This window comes from Schistocerca serialis, chromosome 5, assembly GCF_023864345.2.
Source record: "Schistocerca serialis cubense isolate TAMUIC-IGC-003099 chromosome 5, iqSchSeri2.2, whole genome shotgun sequence".
In the NCBI taxonomy this organism is placed as follows: Eukaryota; Metazoa; Arthropoda; class Insecta; order Orthoptera; family Acrididae; genus Schistocerca; species Schistocerca serialis.
Window position 1 is genome coordinate 452,024,071 of NC_064642.1, and position 23,709 is coordinate 452,047,779.

At 37.7% G+C, this 23,709-nt stretch overlaps 1 protein-coding gene across 1 annotated transcript in view; it reads right to left on the minus strand.

The window, feature by feature from the left end:
• Positions 1-13,218: 13,218 nt before the first annotated feature.
• The window catches only part of LOC126481841 (max dimerization protein 1-like), a 682,325-nt gene continuing 671,834 nt past the window's right edge, over positions 13,219-23,709 (minus strand). The window contains exons 6-7 of the mRNA XM_050105801.1: positions 20,053-20,189; positions 13,219-15,789 (exon numbers count right to left, since the gene is read on the minus strand). Of these exons, the coding sequence (XP_049961758.1) occupies positions 20,053-20,189 (137 nt within the window). The 3' untranslated portion in view covers positions 13,219-15,789. The remainder of the gene's footprint in view (positions 15,790-20,052; positions 20,190-23,709) is intronic.

Sequence of the window (23,709 nt, forward strand, 5' to 3'; positions counted from 1 at the left end):
CATATCTAAAAAGATATACTCATTGAAATTGCAGGAGGAGACCTGCTCAGATAAGACAAAGGAAATCTTAGAAGAAGGCTCAGAAAATGTCCTGGAGAATGGCTGTTATCAAGAAAGAAAAACATGAGCTTGACCTGTATAAACAGATTGGAAAAGAAGGTAACACAGAAATCTACAAAATGGGGCAACATGGACAAAACAGTGCTGAAGACTTTAAAACTAGAAAATACATTGAAGATAGCACAGGCACACTACTGACAGCTGATAGAACATATGTAAAGTATTGTATCAGTATTGCAATCTACTAATGAGTGAAGAGCTATCATGACAGATGGAGATAAATGGAATGATAATATCTGGCCAAGTGATTACTGCAGCAGATGTTAAAAGAGCACTATCCAAAATGAAAAACAACAAATCGATTGGGGTCACACCAAACACCAGCTGAAGTGTGGAAAGAACTGGGAGATACGGCTTGCAAACAGTTTAACAACATCCTGAAAAGTGAGAAGATGCAGAATGTTGGAGAAGCAGTGTGCTAATTTCTTTCTACAAATTCATTTCATTTCAAATTCATTACTACAAAAACAGGGAGATGTGTCTGTCAGTGCAAATTTTAGGGGCATAAAAGTCACATATCACACCTTCAAAACCAGGGAAAGAGTCCTCGAAGACCACCTAGCTTGACTTATCTCTTTAACAGAAAATCAGTTTGTTGGATTTACAACAAGAAAAGGAATCACAGATGCAATTAATGCAATAAGATTAGTGATGCAACAATCTCGAGAGACCAAGCAAAATCTTTGGTGGGTCATTGTAGATCTAGAAAATGCTTTTGACTGAGTACCAAGAACAATACTACAGCAACCTCTAATGCACGTCATCCGTCCAGTACTACATTTCCCCTACCATGGACATGTACAACAATGTCCAAACTTGCATCAAAAGTTTGGAAGGAATATCAAAGAGCTTTTATGCTAATGCACATGTCCATGTGGTAATGAATTACTGAATTGTAAAGACCCAAAGACCAACACCATGGAACCTGTTGCATGCTGATGACGTACCCATTCTATCTTATAACATCCAAGACATTCAATAGGACCTTGATGATTAGAGATAGGCACTTGAACAAATGGTTTATGTGTCTGTGGACTAAAGACGGAATTCATGACGTACGGCTTCAGCCCCAGTGTCACAGAAACCACACATGCCAAGCATGGTAACGTCACATTCCAAGAGTTAAAAATCTGAAGTATCTGGGATCAGGAATACTAGAGGATATATCATAGAAGCTGACATAAGTTTCAGAATAACAACTGGTTGGAACAGGTGATGTATGCTTTCAGGGTTTGTGTGCAATACAAAGACACCCACAAAAATCAAAAGCAAAATTTATAAAGCAGCTATAAGACCAGTGCTTCACACATGTCCGAAAGACCAGACACCATATCCATATAAGTATATAATTCTGCGAATACCAGCCATGACCTTCCTCTTCTGTGCGGGTGCACACATATTACCCGAACTATTACGGGACTTGGTAAGAATGTCTTCCACGAGTAATGAGTGTGTTGGGTAGGGACACTACGAAAGTAGTGTGTGGACATATAAGGTGAGAATGTGGGCCTCGCAGGAGGCGTGGGCAACATAGTCCCTGCTGTCACACTATCCTCTGTGCCCTCAGTAGCTCAGATGGATAGAGCGTCTGCCATGTAAGCAGGAGATCCCGGGTTCACACATTTTCACCTGTCCACGTTGATCATCAACGCCCGTCAGCAGCTGAAGGTATTAATATATAATTCTAATTTCGTTCTAGACGGCTCGAGGTCATCAGTGGTGTCTGTTCTTTCGGACATGTCTGAAAGAACTGACACAATATCCATATAATTGATATTACGTCAGTGCTGACCTCAACATGAAACAGACATGGAAATTATTCCTTGAGAAGCATCTTCAAGAAAAAGGCAAGTTATTACTTTTACTGGATATCCTTCAGAGACAGTTTTAATTATAAATTTGGAAGGCAACTAATAGACACTTGTTGCACGTATGAAGAGCTAAGTGTTTAACTGAAGTGTCTTTGGCTAAATGATACAGCGAATTGCAGAGCTGTGATTGAACTGCTTCTTCATATGCAGGGGAGCAGAAAATTTTACACTGTTCTTCAACATGAAACACTGAAAGCAGGGATATTAGAAGACCACATTCTTTCTTTGTCTTCCAGTTTCATGCAGAACTTCTTCCTATTAAAACTTCCAGTACAAGATGGTTGTATTTATAGCAGCTTGCTGTTAATTTATTTTGCATACACAATACAAAGACTGACAAAGGCACAGTATGCATCTACCATGAAGGTGAAAGCAAGAAAAGTCTAAATGAAGTGTGCTCATTTACAAATAATTATGTAAAGGATATATCACAAAAATTCACCGAACTTAATTTCTTTTCAGACAGATGCTCAGCTCAAAAATCAGAATCCCACCCTCGGCAGATTTCTGTCGTACCTAATTGACCCTGGGAGATTCAACAATATTTTCCAGTGAGGGACACAGTTTTCTGCCCTGTGATAGGGATTCTAGCATTATGAAAAAAACTAAGGAAACAGGACAGATCATTTACTGTGCATTATGTTACAGAGGTGATTCTTACAAGTTTGAAGAAAGGTAAATTTCTTGTTCACAAAATTGATGCTACTGAGATATTAGACTTCAAGTCATGGTGGCCACTGTATTACAGGAAGACCAGAATTTCTGAAGAAACTCAAAAGAGTGGAAGGAAAGATAACTTACTTTATCAGTACTTTTTCACATTTTATTTTGGTAGTACCAGAGTGGGTTGTATTAGAGCTTCTACAACAACCAGTGGACTTATTAGTCACACTTTTCTTCCTGGACCCTACCATGTTCTACTGACTGTGCCAAATAAACTAGCTAGCCCATCAGGAAAGGTTCCAGTTAAGTCCAGGACAATAAAAGACTTTGAAAACTGCAATATTATCTGCCCAACGTACACATAACTTTCTATTAACAAATTATGAAGTGGGCTGTAATGAATATCAATCAAGACAACAAGCAAATGAAATGTGAAATATCGATTTTTGTTGTAGAATTGCACATAACTATTGTGAAACATAAAACTGTACATGTCATATTGTTTGCTTTAAGCATAATAATAATATGAATAAAAAGGGGTATATGTTGTCAGAACTTTTTTAAGGCATCAGATTTCAGTTTTCAACAATTAATTATTTTACTTTAACATTACATGAGAAATCCGATCTTTTGTCAAAGAATCACATTTGCATCATATTACATTAAAAATATGAATAAATATGCCAGTAAGCAGTTATTTTATGATTTAACAGTTTTTATCGATTTTCCACAATTGTATGGCAGTTGACCTAAGACCACTTAAAGTACATGATTCAAAAATTATCTGGAGGAAAAATTATCTTTGAAATGGAATTATCATTACCTTATTGAGAGCTGTATATATTCAACTGCAAAATGCATTATTATTCCAGGAATAGATCTTGCAGTTTGATTTATAGGCATCAGGGTCTTCTTTGTGTGCCCCACTTAAGCAGCTGACTTTTACCATCGTTGTTGTAATGAAATGACTGCCCTTCCTTTTTTAATATAAATAAAAAACTATGCCATGGACTTTTTCAGTTCAGTGTGGATAATGTGGGTCTATGACTGTATGTCAGTTTCAAACTCAACATTCATGATGTATTGAATTTCCAAATACTCTGAGGACATAGTCTCTGTTAAGCTGAACATGATGTTATTAATTATAATGTTACTGACAAGGGAGCCTCCCCATCACACCCCCCTCAGATTTAGTTATAAGTTGGCACAGTGGATAGGCCTTGAAAAACTGAATCCAGATCAATCGAGAAAACAGGAAGAAGTTGTGTGGAACTATGAAAAAATAAGCAAAATATACAAACTGAGTAGTCAATGCGCAACATAGGCAACATCAAGGACAAGCTCTAGAGCGCTGTGGTCCCGTGGTTAGCGTGAGCAGCTGCGGAACTAGAAGTCCTTGGTTCAAGTTGTCCATCGACTGAAAAGTTTAATTTTTTATTTTCAGACAATTATTATCTGTCCATCCGTCCGATGCGAGATAACTGCACCGTAGTATGGGGACGCCACACCTAAACAAACATCGAAACACACGACGTCAGTCGACTACAGCACACGGAAGAGAGCGCATTCCTGCTAACGAAGCTCCCTGTCTGGCAGTTGACTGTTCACTACTTTGGACGAGAGTGCATTAAATACGTGAGATGTATTCTGTGGGCAACATGAATCCAGCAAATATAGCTCGCGACTTCAATAACAATCGCACGGTTTTGCGGTGTGGTTGCAAAACACAGGCGCTAAATTTATTACAGTGAACAGAGACGTCAGTGAACGAACGGACAGATCAAAACTTTGCGAAAATAAAGAAAGTAAAATTTTCACTCGAGGGAAGACTTGATCCTAGGACCTCTAGTTCCACAGCGGCTCACGCTAACCACGGGACCACGGCGCTCCTAAGCTTACACTCTCCTTGATGTTGCCTATCTTGCACATGGACTACTCAGTTTGTATATTTTGCTTGCTTTTTTCATAGTTCCACACAACTTCTTCTTATTTTCTCGATTGATCTGTGTTCAGTTTTTCAAAGCCTATCCACTGTGCCAACTTATAACTAAATCTGAGGGGGTTGCGATGGGGAGGTTCCCTTGTGAGTAGAGTCACTAATTTCTCCAGCCAAGACAGATAAATCACAAAATTTTGACCAATCTAGTTTTGTTATTTTGTAACAAAATTTCAGGATTACACTTGCCTCACCATTCTTTAATGCTGTCAGATGTATGTCCACATTTACTCACCTGGCAATGAAATCAAGTAAGCACTAGAGCATTAGTTAGAAGGGTCTGCTTGTGACCATATAAATAAAGGAGTACGCCTTAATCTAAGTTCCACTTGTCATTCTAGACAAGTATCAAAGAGCAGTAAGTACAACTGTAAGTAGGTGGCCCTGTAAGTTAAACGTTCATAAGGCAGAGAAAAATTGTCCCTCAAATTCTTCAACAGGGTTCTCTCCTCCCACCAATGGCCTGCACAGCAGTGGCAGTAGCTTCAAAAGTGACTGCATTAGTTCTTCTACAGCATTAATGAACTTGGTAGCTACAGGACTTCGACATTTTCCAGGGCATTAATAGGGGAACATAGAGATCAAATACTGACTGAAAAACAAGCTACAAGGAAGAGTACAGAATACTTTAGAAGAAATTATTTCAAAATTGCTTGACGCAATAAAGTTTCAGCCACTAGCAGACAATTAATTGTCAGATAACATAAACTGCATAAAGAGTGTCTTTTTACTACATTGTGCTAAGTGATTATGCTTGGGATCTTGTTCTATATTTTAGACAACATAGTGGCAAATGACTTTAGTGTCAAAGTACCACTTTCAGCTTCACTACTATCAACTAGTACATTGGCTACAATAATGAACTCATCTTTAGAAGTAGTAGGATTTACATTTGCACACCTGACCATCCTGACTTAGCTTTACTACAGTTTCCTGAAATCACTGGAGGCAGTTGCTGAGATGCTCCCTTAAACCTGATTATAACTGATTCTTCCTTTCTGCTAGAATTCTTTATCAAGTGACTTTGATTGAAAAACTTTTCTGGTTTTTTGCTTTTATGCATTTTATGCTGTATTGCAACAGGAAAGTTTCTGTCAGTGTTATATGTGATTAAAAGAGATCTTTCAAAAACCTAACTGTTCTCATCTGAATAATGTTTCTTTGAAACGACCCCAGGTATTTGTAGTTACATGGTAAAACTGTCAGGCAGTGACTTCAGGGGATGCACAAAAATATGCAAATACCAAACACACAACACATTACCATGCCTAATACAGTGTAGGAGAACTGCTGGCATTCAAAGCAGCTTCCAGTCATTTTGGAATAGGTAAATGCAGGTCCTGTATGGTTTTGCAAGGTAACTGGATACCATTCTGCCTGCAAAATGGTGGAAATTTCAGGTAACAATGATGGAACTGAATATCGATCATGCACCCTTCTCTCCAAAGATACTGAGATCTGGTGACTGTGTTGGCCATGGGAGAAGCAGTAATCCCTACTCATGCTCACTAAACCAGTCCTGGACAATGCGAGCTTTGTCAACAGGGGACCTATCATATTGGAACACTGGAACACAGGATCACCACTAGAGAAGGAACATTGTACCAAGAGATGGTCCCAGTCAGCCAGAATGGTTGCACAATTGTTGGCAGTAATGCAAATCATCACCGAACATCCATTATGTTTCATTCTTGGCAGCAAGCAGTCTGCATTGTAGGCTTGGGATGGCGTACACCAGATGTAAACTAATCCAGAAGTTCAAACCAATACTCATGAAACCAAATGACTTTCTTCCATTGTTCCATAGTCTTCAAACGCCACACACTTTGGCTATCTTGCTTATCAAAGCACCCACAATATGGGCACCACAAATCTGCTACTGTTCAAATTCACTTAGCTCTGACATAATGCACTCGCAACGATGCAGAACACTGTTCTGACCATGACTGACACATGCAGTGTATTGAGGGCATAGCAAAGGTGCTGCTTGTGATCACATATAACAGCACAACCAGCAGGCTTTGCTAGCAGCTGCATTTATGTCCAAGCATGAATTTCTCTGGATGCTTCCGTATTTTCATCCAGCACCTGTACCTGTGAACTGTTGATGCCGAGAGAAGCTGATGTTTCTCATGATTGAAGAAGTATAATCTGTAATGCCAGTACAAAGCTAGACATTGAATAATATCGTAATGTTTAGTAACATGCAATGAGGATAAACATTCTGCTGAATGCTGTCCTCTGTGAAAGTGTTTGAATTGTTGCCATAACACCATTCATAAACAAAATTCCACATTTCTAGACTTAAAAAATATATGGCAATTTTGTGCAATTGTTAACAGTCCAATCAAGCAGATGTAGTGCAGATTCATGCTGAAATTCCCATTCGCAGATTGTACAGTAAAATACTGTTCATGAGGGAAAAACCTATAAATATATCCTGCCATGGTTCATTAACACGTAAGTCCAATATTCAAACAATAGAAAATCTAGGATGGAATGTAACAACATTATGAAAAGGACAGTTGCCAGCTTATAGCAGAGATGCTGAGTCGCAGATAGGTAGACAGAGACTGTGGTCATGTGTGTGTGTTTATATATTTGTGAGGAATGCCTTGTTGGCTGAAAGCTCACTTTCTGACAATCTTTCTGTTGTGCCTATCTGTGACTCAGCATCTCTGCTACATGGTGAGTAGCATGAATTCTTTTCAGAACACTGTTAAGTCCAATATTCTTCACACAAACCTTGTGTTCGTTACTTCCATTACTGCAATTCCACAGTTGGTAGCTGTGTTTGGAATTTGACACTACTCTACATAGGATGGTGTTTAATATAAAGAAACATCAGCTGAACTGCCACAGAATGGACAAAAGAAACAGTGGTAATAATTGGATGAAGTCTAAGCACAAATGAAAAGTGGCCCATTTTAGGAGATTTTCTCTCTGGTGCAAAAACTTGAAACAGAGGGCAAACAAACGAAGGCAATATTTATCCTCACAGGAGTTAACAGCTTTGCATGAATTATTGATGTACACCATCTTTGCAGTAGAATGAAAACTATGTAGTAATATTTTCCACACTGCTAAGTTACAACTGTATATAATTATCTCAGGTAGTCTGTTAGGAAGAGTGAGTGGACGTACTCAAGGATTGTAAGTACACACCCATCATTGTGTCGAGTAGTATCTCATACAAACATAGAAACGATTCAAGTCAAATTAGCATAATTTCACAGACGGGCTACATTGTCGGCATTGCACCAACACTATTCAAAATACATTGCCTCAGATTTTCAACATTAACTACTCAAACTTGAGGCCCAGTTTCATGTCTTTCAATGTTTAAGCTCATAGTATCTGCTTCTGCTTTTTTTGATTACTATGCACAGTCTTACTTATTATATGGTGCATTTATGATGGAGTGTTTGCTTGCTGCATCACCTTATACCCAACGAGTCATTTGACGCAAGGGAAACCAGCTGTAATGTATTGTCTGCGGTATAAATGTATCCAACAAGAAAGAATTATCAACTCTAGGTGGGGAAAACTGTCACTTTTTACTAAAGTGCATAATGATTTCTAATCATTTTCCATATTTTATATCAAGTGGAAGATACTCCATGGATGTTTACTTCGTTTTCTTTCTTCTCTCTCACCCCCTATCTCTCTTATTTTGTTACTTTTTACATAGTATGCAACAGAATGTAAAAATAGACAATTATGTTTGTATGCACACTGTTCATTATCTATCTTAGAGGTTTTGAGAAAACAAACACAAGGGTGCCCCACCCTCCTCAGTACCTTAATGAGCTGACTTTACTAATTAGCTTCACATCTGCTGTTGGTCTTCCTGCTAGCACTTACTTTCTGGAAACTCATATTGATAACATTATCTTGTAAATGAGAGTATTTTTTTCTTTTTTAAGAGCAAAGGATTAATGTCTCATCAATGACAAAGCAATTGGAGATTGAGCACAGGACACTGATTGGGCAAGGATGGAGAAGGAAATCAGCCAGATCACTTTCGAATGAATTGTCCCAAATTAATCAGTTTTGTAAAACCATATAAAATGTAAATCTGCATGACTGGACAGGGATTTGAGACATCATCCTCCTGAATGTGAGTTAAATACACAATGTAACTTGCTAAGATAATGTGAGATGCTAAGCAATACCATGATTTAAGACATACACCCCACACAATACTGAACCACACCATAATGGCACTTTTAGGTAAGGACGATGTTTACAGTATGTTGAACATTAAGCTTCTCAAAAGTTCCACTGAGACTTTCAGTAAACGAGTTTCCACTGTTACGACTCAGTAATCAGTTATACTTTTCAAAAATTTTGAAGTTTAATATTTATTTTTGTGCTATGTTTACTTGCAGGTGCACAACTTAGGAGACGGCCTGATGAGCACCAACGCTAATGTCCACGCTCATTCCCATGCCCATGCTCACCACTTTCGAAATAAGCACTGCCAATGAAAATGTGGTGGGCAGACAGTGGTATGCAATGCAGGAGAAGGACAAATAAAGCACTGTCTTCTAATACATAACCAAGTGTTAGTTTGATTGCCTTTATCACATGGTGTTTTGCACTGAAGTAGTTTTCACTATGTTGGCAAGCAAGAGATGAACTTCATAACAATGACAGTAAATCCCAATGTTGCTTTACTACATGTGGTATAACAGTATGGTGCAATTAATTTGAATGTTTCAAAACTTTGAATAACAACTACAAGTTCAATTTTCAAAAGGGCTACAGTACCTTACATCAACAATTATATAAGGGCGAATCAAATATAAATGGGCTTTTATTTAAAAAATCATTTATTGAAAAACAAAATGCAATTACAATTTATTTTTCAACATTGTCCCACTTTATAAATATGTTTTTTTCCAGCCAGAAGGAAGTTTTTTTTCCCTTCACAACACTGGAGTGAAACTGGTTGAATCAGGAGCCAATTGTGCATGAAGTCCTCCATGCCCTCATCATCTTCCAAACAATGCCCTCCTAGAGCTTCTTTAAGTGGTCCAGGCAAATGGAAATCATATAGGGGTAGATCCGGGCTATATGGAGGATGATCAAGTTGAGTCCAGTGCGTTTCCTGTGGTTTGGAGAGCATTACAGCTGCAGTACGGGGCTTGGCTTTGTTGTGGAGGAGAATGTTGAACTGGTTGGTCTCTTCTTTTGTGATGATAGGCTTCCCTCATCTTCTTGAACAGCTTGCAGATGTACATAGCACTGATTTGGTATTGCTCATGCAAAATGCCTTGCTGGTAAAAAAAAAATAAAATTGAAAGAACCTTGCCAGTCGTGTCTTTGCTTTCACTGGGGCTCGCTTCCCTTTCCTCTGCCACTTCTTACTGGTTTGTTTGGATCCAGGGATATAATGGTGGACCCATGTTTAGTCACAGGTGACAATCTTACTCAAAAATGCATTGCCTTCTTTTGGGAATATTGCTGTAAGCCTCTAACAGATGTCCAAACATCTCAACTTCTGATTTTTGGTCAAAAGGTGAGGGAGTCATCTGGAACACACTTTACAGAACTTTATGTCATTTGTGATGATCACTTGACAGGCCCCCATAACTTATCCTCACCTGTTCTGCAACTTTTAATACTCTCACCTGTTGATCACCTTCAAAAATAACTTGAATCACACGAATGTTTTCATTTGTAATACTGGTCCAATGACAATGTTGCTTATTTTCCACACATTCTCATCCTTCCATGAACTCTTTATGCCAGGCACACACAAGTGTCCTTGACTATGTTTGATCCCTGTACTGTGCAGTCAATATCTGGAAAATTTTCGTCGCTGAACTCCTTCACAAGCAGAAAATTTTGTAATTATGTGTTGTGCAGTGGAGGAGTGCATGTTGTAATGGTACTTGAATTACGTAACCATTACGGCACCTCACCTCAACCTCTTGATACCAGCAATATTCTACTGTGTTTCTGTAAAATAGTTAACATATTTCTGTGACAACATTCAGATTTGATTTCATTAATGTAGAGGTACTTTGATACATTGATATGTATATATTGCAATGATATTATTCTTATGTGTATTCTTCCTTTTGTCACTATGATCTTTGATGTACTTTTAACTCTGATTTTTGGGCACGTAAGCGGTTATTAGAGAGTCAAGCATTGGTCGTCATGTCAAAAAGACGCAAATTGTAGTCAGTTTATGAAATGTGAACTTCAACAGTGAGGAAGATATTTTCAAGTATGTTTTATATTGTGAAGCGACGTTTTGGGACGAGTTACATGATATTGCAACGAAAGTAATAAAAAAGAAGTGTAACTTAAATTTGGAGTGCTGATTACTTTTTTTTACATCACCATCGTCCTAACTTGCAAAAGTTTAATCTTCAAGAATGGTTTATGAAACACATCTATAAAACTCTTTGCATCTGAGCTTGGAATCATTGCTACCTAGATTTTCAATGATTGAGCCACGAGTTCACAACGAGAGCAGCGTGGTAAACACGAAAAGATGAGTGCCTAGTTTATCCATTATTTCAAGAAAAGACTTTATTAACTGTGCTCTAATGATACCTGCCACATAATATAACTTTGTTGTTGCCCGAAAATGCAATATTTAGCAGCGTGAGCAACACTACAATCATAATTAATTTTTGAACTTTGTTGTGGTAGGGTTGTTAGAACGTGTTGCTCTGATATTGTAAGTTTTGCTGATAAGGCTGTTGGGAGTATGTAATGGCCAGCTCTCCCTACTCCTAATGGCCCACCCACCAAACACTAAAAGCACTTGTCTGGTCCTATCAATTGTTAATGCAAATCAACAAAAATCCCATTTATATTTGATTCATCCTCATATAACCATAGAATGCAAAGATGGGACGCTCTGGTGTAAAATCTGAAAAAAGAAAGGTTTGAGAATTGTGACTGGTTTAAGTAAGTATCATTTGGGAGGAGAGAAGGAGATATTAATGTCAGTTGTCATCAATATTTTCAATGTGATAATATATTTGTGTTTTGAGGACGAATATTCAACACATGCATTGCTAGTTCAAACAATCACCATAATGATTTTCAAAATACTAAATCATCATGTAATTACACTGAGGCAGAATTTGTCAGAACATATATGCAACTGATCAGACACATGCTGAAAAATGCAATTTGTTTCATTTGGAATGGATGTTCTTAATAAATTTGTTACAGGTATTTAGACAAGAGCTATTAAATCTACTGACAGTAGAAAGAATTTTTCATTATGTATTTTTATGCAACAAGATTAAAAGTTTCTTACTTCATCATTAACTGCAATACACCCCCCCCCCCCCCAATCTCTGCCCAATTTTATCACCAAAAACAGCTGTAGGATTGATGTATGTTCAATTGGCTATGTCTTGACAAACTATTTTTGAAAGTAGATTTGATCTTAACTAAGAGAAGTGAAGGAATATACGAAAACACCAGAACTGCACTAAACTGAAGGGGTAGATATAGGTTTAAAAAAAACTGGTTGCTGATGTAAAAGGGAAAAGTGTAAATAGTTCAGTCTACCCAATGTTTTGCACTACAAGCATCACTATCATTAACCCAATGCAATCTAATTCAAAATCCTTAGTAATGGTTGCTTTTTATGCAATTCCTTCTGAAACACAGTTTCACAATGCTGGTTTTCTCTAATTAATTGTGCATTTGCAGTAATATGGCATCTTAGAATAGTTTTTAAAACACATTCAAAGTAATTTGTCATCAGCTGTGTACATCTTATATAATTCAATGACTTCTGTAAACAAACTGTATGCTTGCTTTGCAACTGAAGTCACTGGTTTCATCTGCTACTATGTATGTGTAACTGTAAATCTGAATTCAGTTCCTTTTGAAATTTCTACCTAGCACAGCATACACGTAACTTCATGTAAACGAGACAAAGTTTGTACATTTAACACTACAATTCTTAGTTCTTGTGTAACATAACATATATTTTTTGCCTTTAGGTGTAGATTTCAGTTTAGAATTGATCTAAATGTAAGTACTAACAAGAATATATATGTACTCATAAAATATGCCAAAAATATATCTGTAACCAGTCGAAGAAAGCTTGTGGGAGGGGAGACAAAATGTTGAGCTATTAATTTCAAAACTGATCACTTATTGGCTGCAAATAAATGAGATCTAATTTACAGTATGTCTTATTCAGCTATTATCTTAATCACATTTAATATACTATACATTACATTACATTTTGTGCAATACTTTAAAGAATACTCTATTAAAAATAGATTAAAATATACTTTCAGCATTAATATGTATCCATTACATTGTACTGTGTAACACTATTTGTAATAAATGTCTATAATGCTAACGTTATCTGGACCAATACTACTCCAATCAGTCTGATTCATTTGTGCTCTATTGTACATGCAGGTAAAGTTAAATTGATTGCCATCAGTACTTTATTGTCAATACCAACTTCCATATGGTATGATATAGCACAGTTATTCATGCAGCACATTTATGAACACTACGGAAAATTCATTTCATTATAAATGAAGGAGGATACACATTCAAAAACAATTTCTTTTAAGACTTTCAGTATATTTTATTTGTGTACTGACCTCCTAAATGTGGACTACTTGGAACAGGGTGCTTTAGCATGATACAACACTTAGTGTTGATACATAATGGACTGAAATATATACTCTATAAACATCCTGTTAACTACAAATGTGTGTTTTGCTTCAAATTTTGGGAAATGGAGAACCAAAAAGACAACTACATCAAATATTACAATAATACACAAATTTTATTTTCTGTAGAATCAAGAAAATTAAGAACAAAACAATGATGCAATATGAATAGTTACAAGTAATATGTACAATCAGTTCTTCAGACAGCCATAAAAAGGGAGAAAAATCATTGGAATAATAGACATAATATGTTTTTCTAAATGTCTATTACAAGAATTCATTCATGCAATTCTGCATTAGGTCACTGTTCATAATATGGTCACGTGAAGGGTAACATAACAGAACTGACCACAGAAAGCATCTGGAAACAGAAATATCTGGAGGGTAGGTCTGTCTGGTATATCTATAACACAAAAGCAGCAAGGTGGCTTCAAAACATGAAGATGATAGCCTTTCTATTCTTTCCAGTGCTTCTAACAAAGATGTCAAACACAAAACCATGACAGATGTGGCTGAACCTAAGCTGAGATACCAAATATTCACAGTACTGGTATCAATTCATATTGCTGCTACACAAAAACTTTCACAAAAATTAATCTACAAAAAATTTTCTTGTCCTGTTGTATCACACTTTATAGATACCTTGAGACCAAACAGACAGTGCTTTCAGTAACATATACTTCTATGTATTTTTTTGTTTGTTTTTCATTTTTGGTTTTGTGAAGAATCCTTGAAGCTCTTTTCTTTAAACAGAAAGGTAGTTAGGTATTTTTTTGTGTTTTCTATAACCTTGCAGCTAAGAGAAGCAGACACATTAAACAGCTGACAAACTACAGCCTCTTTCTGTCATCAGTGTTCAGGTGGCTTAAAATACTATCTTATTTTCAGTCGTCTCGATCACTGGGTAGAGGGGACAGAATCCAGGATTCTTTTCCACAAGAGACAACATTAATCACAGGCATACCTCTTACTTATAATAATTATAATAATATTTTATATTAATAATATAATTATAAAGACTGAAATAACAGTATCTCACGTGTCTAATTAATTGCACAATTGAATTTTTAATTCAAAGAGTAGTTAAAATGACTCCTTCAGATCATTCTGCCTTTATTACCACAGTAGTATTGGATTCCTGGATACAATCCCACTCAGTCCACTCACAATCTTATTGTACACAGCTTTAGCCATTCCTCACGGTATATACCCTTCTTTCGCACTGACACAAGCAGTCACTCTCACTCAGTCGCACATTTCCGTTTCACTGTTGCTACACGTGAAGAGGCTTTCAGTTCTAACCACTGGAACACAAGCGTTTCAGCATATAGCACAGGGCTGGCCTCTAATGCAGTTTTCTTTTTCAGTCAGTGGAGAAAGAGGTTGGTCAGGTAAACATTATCCTCCTTTCTCCACTTTTATCATTAAATAGTAAAATAAGAGTGTTGTGCCCTACTTTACTATCTGCTGAAACCCAAGTCCATGGAAATTTTAACATAAAAAGTTCCCCACTATCATGAGGGACTTATACAGAATTTGTACTCTTTGAAAGTTTTGATGTTTTTAATATTTTTTTATATCTTTAAATATAATAATATTTTCCATGTTCTTCCCCAGGCTGTCAGGAAGGAGAACAGAGGGACAGACAACATTTTGGTTCTAGAGATCTGGCACACGCAAGTGTGGGCGGGTATCACTGGGTCCACATCGGCCCAGGCATCAGTTCCACTTGCAGATCCACTCCTCACACTCTTCTTGCAACATATCACTTAAGTAAAAATAACATTTCTCCCTGTCCCCTGGCCCCTCTGTGAGGAAACAATTAACCTATGTACAGGATACACAGTCATACTAATTTTCAATGTGATTCTCGGACCACTGCACGGCAGAAGTAAACCGAAGTACGGGGCAGTGTCTTGGCTGTCTTTGGAGAAATATAACGACATATACTTAACCGATGTAAACTACAGAAGAGAGTTCAGAGGAGACCATCCAGAGATCTGCCTGCTAGGGTCATTTATGAGAAATTTCTTTAAAAAATAGTCTCTTAATCCATGCACAGCACTAGTATTTGTTAAAACATATCTGCACTTTCAAAAATGCTAATGCCAAATAAAACTGGACAGAAAAAATTATTCCTGACCATCTACACCTGCAAATAATACAGAAAGGCCTTTAATATTCTCTTTAAAATGAATATATGTACAATTTACATAAATAAAATCTGCACATGCAGTGTATGCATTGTGCTTATTTTCCCAAATCTCTTTTATAATACAGATGTTACCATTGTTGACTAGAGGAGAAATGAGTGTGGTGGGTTACTAATACAAATGCAATATACTGGCTCTGTTAAGACGGTGCATGGTTTGCAGGCCGAGGAGAAGGCAGGGCACGGCAGATCTTGGGCAGGCTGATGTCTCGTCCCTCAACTGCTCCCAGCTTCATCCCCGTTCACCTGCAACATCAGAGCAGTGACTCAAAAAAACACACATGTACAATGGCTAATTAAATTTCAGTGGCCGCTTTGTCCAGTCATCCTCCTGGCAGCATATATTAAATCTCTGTTACTAATCATATAATGCAAAGTGCTTAATATGAATGTATTACTCCTTCTGTTAATTATTTTATCCGAGAGTTAATTTTAACTGTAATTTGGATTGTACAAATTTGAAAAGTGCTCACTTTAGGGACCTACATATAAAGAATGTGGATCAGTGTCCTTCAGGTGGGACTGTTACAGAGAATGATACATTAATATATCCCATCAGATCAAGAGGATCAGAATGATCAATGAAATACTTTCAGAAGGGGTGTTGATAGAGGAAAAAAGAGAAGCAAACGAAGAAGAAAGATAAGATGATGATCATGCAGGATGAAGATACTGGCTCAAATAATGTATCTATGAATAAATTTCACTTTATGAACAGTACTACCATAGGAATCAAAATAAGAAATAAATGCAAAGCAGTAAATGATAATCATAAATATGCATTATCAAAAATATTAAAAGCAAACCTAATTGGAAATCTCATTTACAATACAAAGTAGTTATTGTGAATAGTTTTTAATCAACTATCAACTTGTCTGTCAGTCTCATTTCATGGGAACAAATGCCTGGGAGTCTTCTGTGAGCACAAATTAATTTAATGACTGGCAAAAATAACTGAAGTCATCAAAAATTGTGATTGGGTTGAAGAAACTTTAGAACAGCATTTACCTCACAGCACTACACATGAAGAAAAGGATGCATCATGAAGGAATTATCCAAATGGGATGGAAATCAGTAGATGTGATGTACAAGTAGACAAACAAATGATTCAATTTCAGAAAAATTAGATGATTTAGTCAAGAGAAAGAGCTCCACAAACTGAGCAAGTCAATAATGTGTTGGTCCACCTCTGGCCCTAATGCAGAGTTATTTGGCTTGGCACTGATTGACAGAGTTGTTTCATGTCCTCCTGAGGGATATCATGCCAAATGTGCCAAATTCTGTCCAATTGGCACATTAAATTGTCAAAATCCTGAGCTCGTTCCAGGGCCCTGGCCAAAATGGTACAAACATTCTCAACTGTATAGAGATCTAGCAACCTTGGTGACCAACACAGGGTTTGGCAAGTACGAAGACATGCAGTAGAAACTCTTGCTATGTATGGGCCAGCATTATCTTGGTGAAATGTAAGCCTAGGATGGCTTGTCATGAAGGGCAATAAAAAGGATCATAGCATATCATCTATGTACCCCTGTGCTGTATGGGTGCTGTGGCTGATTACCACAGGGGTCCTGCTACAAAATGAAATGGCACCCCAGACCATCACTCCCGGTCGTCATACCATGTGGCAGGCGACATTCAGGTTGCTATCCTACTGCTGTCTGGGGCATCCTCAGACACGTCTTAGCTGGTCATCAGGGCTCAATTCGATGTAGGACTCATCACTAAAGACTACTCTAGTCAATGTGATTCCAGGCCTAATATGTTCGAAACCACTCAACGGGACTGTTGGTGTACAGAGGTCAACAACAGTTGGTGGAAGGGGTGCTGTGGCCTCAGCCCCCTTTCTGTGAGCTGGCTATGTGGTCACTGGAGCACCAGTTGCACTTTGGATTAATGATAATGATGAATCCAGGGCTCTGAGTGCCCCTCTGACAATTGCTAGTCCTCGCATTCTGTCATCTCTCTAGGTCAATCACTTCCTTCTTGATGCTGTATTCGGTCATAGTTAGTCCACTTCTGCCAAAATTGTCAAATAGTAACATATCTCCTGTTCAAATGTCAAGCGATAAGCCGATTACTCCAACTGGCTTGTTTGAGTGGAACTACACCCCCTCCCTAAAATGCTAACTACTGTGTATTTTTTTCATGTGCCTGTCTGCAAGGCATAGTTACTGTCCAACTGAGTACAAGCAATAGAATTTGTGAAGAGTTTATGCCCTGGTACCAACATGCCACCTGTTTACTGTTCTTTCCAGCTGTGTGGTGCAACTGTGATGGAACATCACACATTCATCAAACAGCCACCGAAGTTTACAATGTTGCATTAACTCCTTCATGGTGCATTTTTTTAGTGTATTTCACTTCTCCGACTAATTTTTTCCCCGATTTTAGGGATATCATAAGATAAGAAAAGCAAATAGTAAGGTATCTTTGAGTGAATAAAGTGTAAGTAAAAAGGCAGTTTAGCACAACACACTGGTGCTGAGGAGTGCAAGATCACTGCACATCACTACAGTGTCTTAATAAAAAAAAATTACAAGAAGGGAGTTACGTATGAAAAATGTAAAGATCGGACTAAAACAATGTGTTGCTATAGCAGCCATGAGGTTATTAACAGTGAAGTACTGAACTGACACTAGCTTACTATACAGATTATGACAAAAGAAATACAGCCATCAAAAGAAAACTAACATTACACAATGGTTTTCATAAAATTTTGACAAAGTGTTTGGTATGTAATTATTATTATACACTTTAACTTGCTGTACTCTGCTTTATGAATTTAATAAAGCAAAGTTACTTTCCTAGTTTATAAATCACCGTTACTGAGAAACCAGTGGGTGGTTGGACAATTTTGCTACTAACAGAGGTACAAAAATGGGCATAGTTAAAAAAGGTTGACCACCCTGATTTAATGGCATAGTGAAAAAGTCTTAAATGTTCTCTTACTTACACACAAACATGGAATCACTGAGTCATCAACCACAAGAATTCTTCATACACCTCAAAACAGAAGGCAATGGGTTCAAATTTTCTATGACATGCTGATAAAATTCTTTGCACCTCTTTGCATCAACTAATAGTTCTGGTAGTGCCCATCAATAAGAATTCAATGGCTTGAAAATACACTAAGGTGACAAAAGTCGTGGGATAACTCGTAATATGTCGGAACTCCTTTTGCCCGGCATAGTGCAGCTACTCAACATGGCATGGACTTAACAAGACATTGGAAGTCCCCTGCAGAAATACTAAGCCATGTTGCCTCTATAGCTGTCAAGAATTGTGAAAGTATGACCTGTGCATGATTTTGTGCACAAACTGATCTCTTAATTATGTCCCATAAATCTTCAATGGGATTCATGACGGGTAACCTGGGTGGCCAATTGTGAGCATTCATAAAAATTCAAGTGTTGTATGGGAACATGATGTCCATGAATGGCTGTAAATGGTCTCCTTGTAGCCAAACATAACTGCACTGTCCTAACGAATACATTTGACATAAGCCTCACATTGATTTCTGTAGTTATTTCACACAGTGTTACTTGTCTCTTAGCACCAAGAACTCTACATAATGGTTGCTGCTGTTGGTTGTCAAGTGGAGGTCATCAGCTACTACACTGTCCATGGTAAGAAGTAATACCTAAAATTTAGTATATTGTGGATTTCACAATATAGAATTCAATGTTGATTTCCAAAACTGAACATCCCATGCATCTAGCTCCACCTACCAGCCTGTCGGGCAGCCATAATAATGTCGGAAACCTTCTCATATAAATCACCCAAGTACAAATGACGACTCTGTCAATGCACTGCCCTTTTATACTTTGTGTATGTGATACTACTGCCATCTGTATATGTGCATACTGCTATCTCATGACATTTGTCATGTCAGTGTAGATGCGCATTCAAGACATAGGGCTGGACTTCTTATACTGAACCACCTTTTCATTTGGTAGGGCATGGTTGTGCAAGCTTCCTTTTTTATACTTCCAACCATGATCTATTATTACTATAGTTTCCATTTCTACGGTAGATGTTAGGCAGCACAATGGGAGTAAAGTATGCTGCAGTGCAATTATACATAAACTGTGTGAATTACTCTTATTTCCTGGCCACCTTCCCGGGTACTGAAAACTTTCTTAAGTGGATAGGCTTTAATCAGTAACGCCAAATAAAATGTTCTTCAGTAACAGCACAAAATGAAACCATATTCAAATATATGTTTTTCATTCTTTTTTCTAATGGCACTTACCTGCATCGAAACTGTGTGTCCACAATTGTTTGACACTCCTTGAATACAGGCTAAATATACTGTGGTAAATGAATGTAAAACTTGTTTTCAAAAACAAGCTGGGTTATATGCCTAAATCTGGAAGAAAAGTACAGTTCAAAATATAGATTATTGGGCAAGCAAAACAAAAGGTACACCCAGAGGATGAGAAGCCACTCTTGTGTCTACATCTTCTTCGTCAAAAATCTATTTAAATTGTGACACAGCACACTGACCTAGATGATTTCCATCTCAGAGAGGGTGAGGCGACTGGTGGACATGGCGACCCCGCTATCACTGGAGGTGGACTGCACACTGCTATGGTCATCAGTGTCGCTCTGGTTGCTCGTGTAACCGATCACGTCAACTTCATCTGGAATATAACAAATCATAGTTAGACAAAAGTCGTATAATTTCTTTTATCTTAAGTAAATGAACCTTGAGTACAAATGAGGGAGGAGTTCAGATCAAGATGCACACACAGCAAACAATTGCAAACTTTTTAGCATGTGTTTTTAAATTCATCATGACCTGTGTTGTTATAATGATGGTAACATTATAGTGACTTCTCACTTTTATTCATACATATTACATCTAAAAAAAAATTCAAGATTATCCCAACAGGGACAGAAACTTTATCTTTGGCCTAGGTATTTAGTTAAAACTACATGCAAATATTTAAAAGTAAAGTTTTTAGTTTTGTTATTTATTCGCCTATTTGTATATATATAATTCACTGTCTCTTGTTGAAATGTATACGGTCAACTAGATTTTCGGACAATTTCTTTTACTGGTTCATTATTGCCCTTTATAAGGCAGTCAGATAAATATGGCTGAAATGAGTATTAAAGAGAAAGAGAGAGAGAGAGAGAGAGAGAGAGAGAGAGAGTGTGCACAAAACACACACACACACACACACACACACACACACACACACACACACACACACAGAATATCACTGTAACTGTAAATTTCATCTTTGGTCAAAAACCAACTAAAAACCTTAAGACAGTTAACGAGTAAATACAAAAATAGCACCAGAAATGGTAATCCACATTTTGTATCCATAGTTCACTGATGAGAATAAAAAGGACTTTGTCTTTGACAAAATTCCTAGCATAAAATAGGCTAAATGTTATATTGAGGAAGACAATGTTTTCTCATTTATACATATATCGGGCAACTCTGAATTGAATGTTCTTCCCTTTTCCAAATGTCTCCTTGATTTCCTATACCACTTACTCAGTATACAGAAGGAATAACATTGGGGAGAAACTACAAACTTGTCTCACTCCTTTCTCCACTACTGCTTTCATTTCAAGTCCTTCGATGCCTGTAACGGAGATCTGTTTCTGTACAAATTTTAAATCATCTTTTGGTCCCTATATTTTATCCTCACTACCTTCAGAAATTGTAAAGGGTTGATTTCAATGAACACTGTCATAACCTTTCTCTAAATCTATAAATACTATGAACATAGATTTGCCTTTCACAGTCAGTCTTCTACGATAGGAAGTAGTACCGGTACTGCTTCACATATTCTTACATTTTTCTTGAACACAAACTATTCTCCCCTGAAATCAGCTTCTACTAGTCTTTCCATTCTTCTGAAAGTAATTCGTGTCAGTATTTTCCAAACTTGAATTAATAAACTGATGATTCGGAAATATTCACACACAGTGTTTGATTTGTAAAACTGTGACCTTTCAAGGTATGTTTTTGAAATTTGGACTTCTTAAAACATTATTTTAACCATTTTCTGAACATTTTAAAAGTATGAATATAACATTTTTTTTTTTTTTTATATCGCTTCAACTGGCAGCAAAGTTCTATCATATCACATATCAAAACCTGCAGTTCTGATTTTTTCTTATACAAGTGACCAGTACGGCATACCAGTTCATACCGTCACAAATAAAGCACTCGCACCAGTCAGCAACTATCTTTTTTTAGGAATTGGAATTATTAGTACTTTTTTGTGTCTCATATCTTGCATACCTCACGGAATAAATTTGTCATGTTATTTTCCCCCAAGAATCTCAGTAATTCGGCAGAATGTCCGCCTATTTTCCATCCTTGTTTAGGCTTACGGAACAAGAAAATGTGGTTTACATTGATTTTCGAAGTACAGATATCGATTTTTCATGGAGGGATGTTGGAGTTCAGCTACTTTCCGAACAAAAACGATCGCCACGTGAAAGTTAGAGGGAACGTGCATGAGAGAAAATGTTTTTATGTTGCTTCGGCAAGTGGAGGAAGTGTGTCGGGCTGGAAAGGCGAGCACTTTTCGCGTGCGCATCCGTGCACCTGGCTCACGGCAGCCGTAGTTACGCAGGTTAGTTGTGTAATGCGGGCCCAAGGAGATCTATTTCTGGGGCAGGGTCGCTCGACGGCTGGTGGAAGTTGACCCGTCATAGTGCGCCAAAACAAATCAAAACCAAGGCGGCCACTACGGCTACACCTTTCTTTGGCAAGTAGGGCAGAGCTGACCTGTATTATTCCATCAGAGAGCTAGTTTTGCTGCGGAATTGCTGTATTACGCACGATGAACGCGAAGTCAACAGATTTATTTTGCCCCTCTTCGCTGTCCCGAAGATACGCAAAATAACTGAGTAATAGCGTGATACTCATTTTGTCAGCACGAAAGTGTATTCGGCAGCGGCACAATAACATCTTTATCTGTGGATGCGGGCACAGTGGCTCCGATATTGGTGATTCCACGGACGACAGACATCAGCCGAAGACGACCGATTTTTTCAAATCGGTACTCCACTACGTGCGCGGTCACACTGTAGCCGATCGCATTGTCCGAGTGTACAGGCTTCGGATGACAATCGGTGAAATTCAAATCAGTTGAAGTCGTTAGACGTTCTCTCGCACGGAATATGGACTGTGGGAAGCTGGTAAGTTCAGCCCAAGAACTTGTGGCGCCCTGAGGATGAAAAATATGATCGGGATATAGTTCGGAATCTATGAACTGAAATCGCTGGTTTATTGGTAACCACAAATAGGTAGAAGCTTTATCGGAAAAATTATGTATAAATAATAACCTCAAAAAAATAATTATTGTAGTGAGAAGGGTGGCATATCTTATGTCTGTAATTTCTGTACGAGGTCTTTTTTGGGTTGTGGTAGATGGGTAGTAAATTTCTATAAATTATTATTACTGCTTATTGGCGTTTTAATGTCAGAAGGGAGTTGATTCTGTTGTATGAAGTGGTTTGCAATGTGGTATGTGTTTCCATTTTTCAATGCTTTAGGGAATCGGAGCATCTTATTTCTAAACTTTATACCTGTCTTTCATATGTGCGCTGACTGACAGTCATTGAATGTTAACTAACGTACGTTTACACAACCACAAATAAATACAGCAAAACGGAGCAAAACGAAATTTCGTTTGTTGTTACAGACTGATCTGTAGTGTAGACTTGTTCCACTTTAGGTTGCAACGCGTATCAAACGAATGGAGTACGAAAAATATGGCCGTGGTAACCGCTTGATGTATGCAGCGTAGCCCCAAGTCTAGGTTCGCCGTGGCAACATTCACTTCATATCAAATACGAGGTATTATGGTGATTTGTGAACTCTGTGTTAACCCACTTTCTTTCAGCCATCTTTATTTCTGGATAGAATCCGTCGGTCCCTGCAGTCTCTCCATATTTAACACATTTTCCTTATCTACACTGAAGCGCCAAAGAAACTGGTAAAGGCATGCATATATTCAAATACAGAGACATGTAAACAGGCAGAATACGGCGCTGTGGTCTTCAACGCTTATCTACGACACAGTTATAAGATTGGTTACAGCTGCTACAATGGCAGGTAATCAAGATTTAACTAAGTTTGAATGTGGTGTTATAGTCAGCGAACGAGCAATGGGACACAGCATCTCC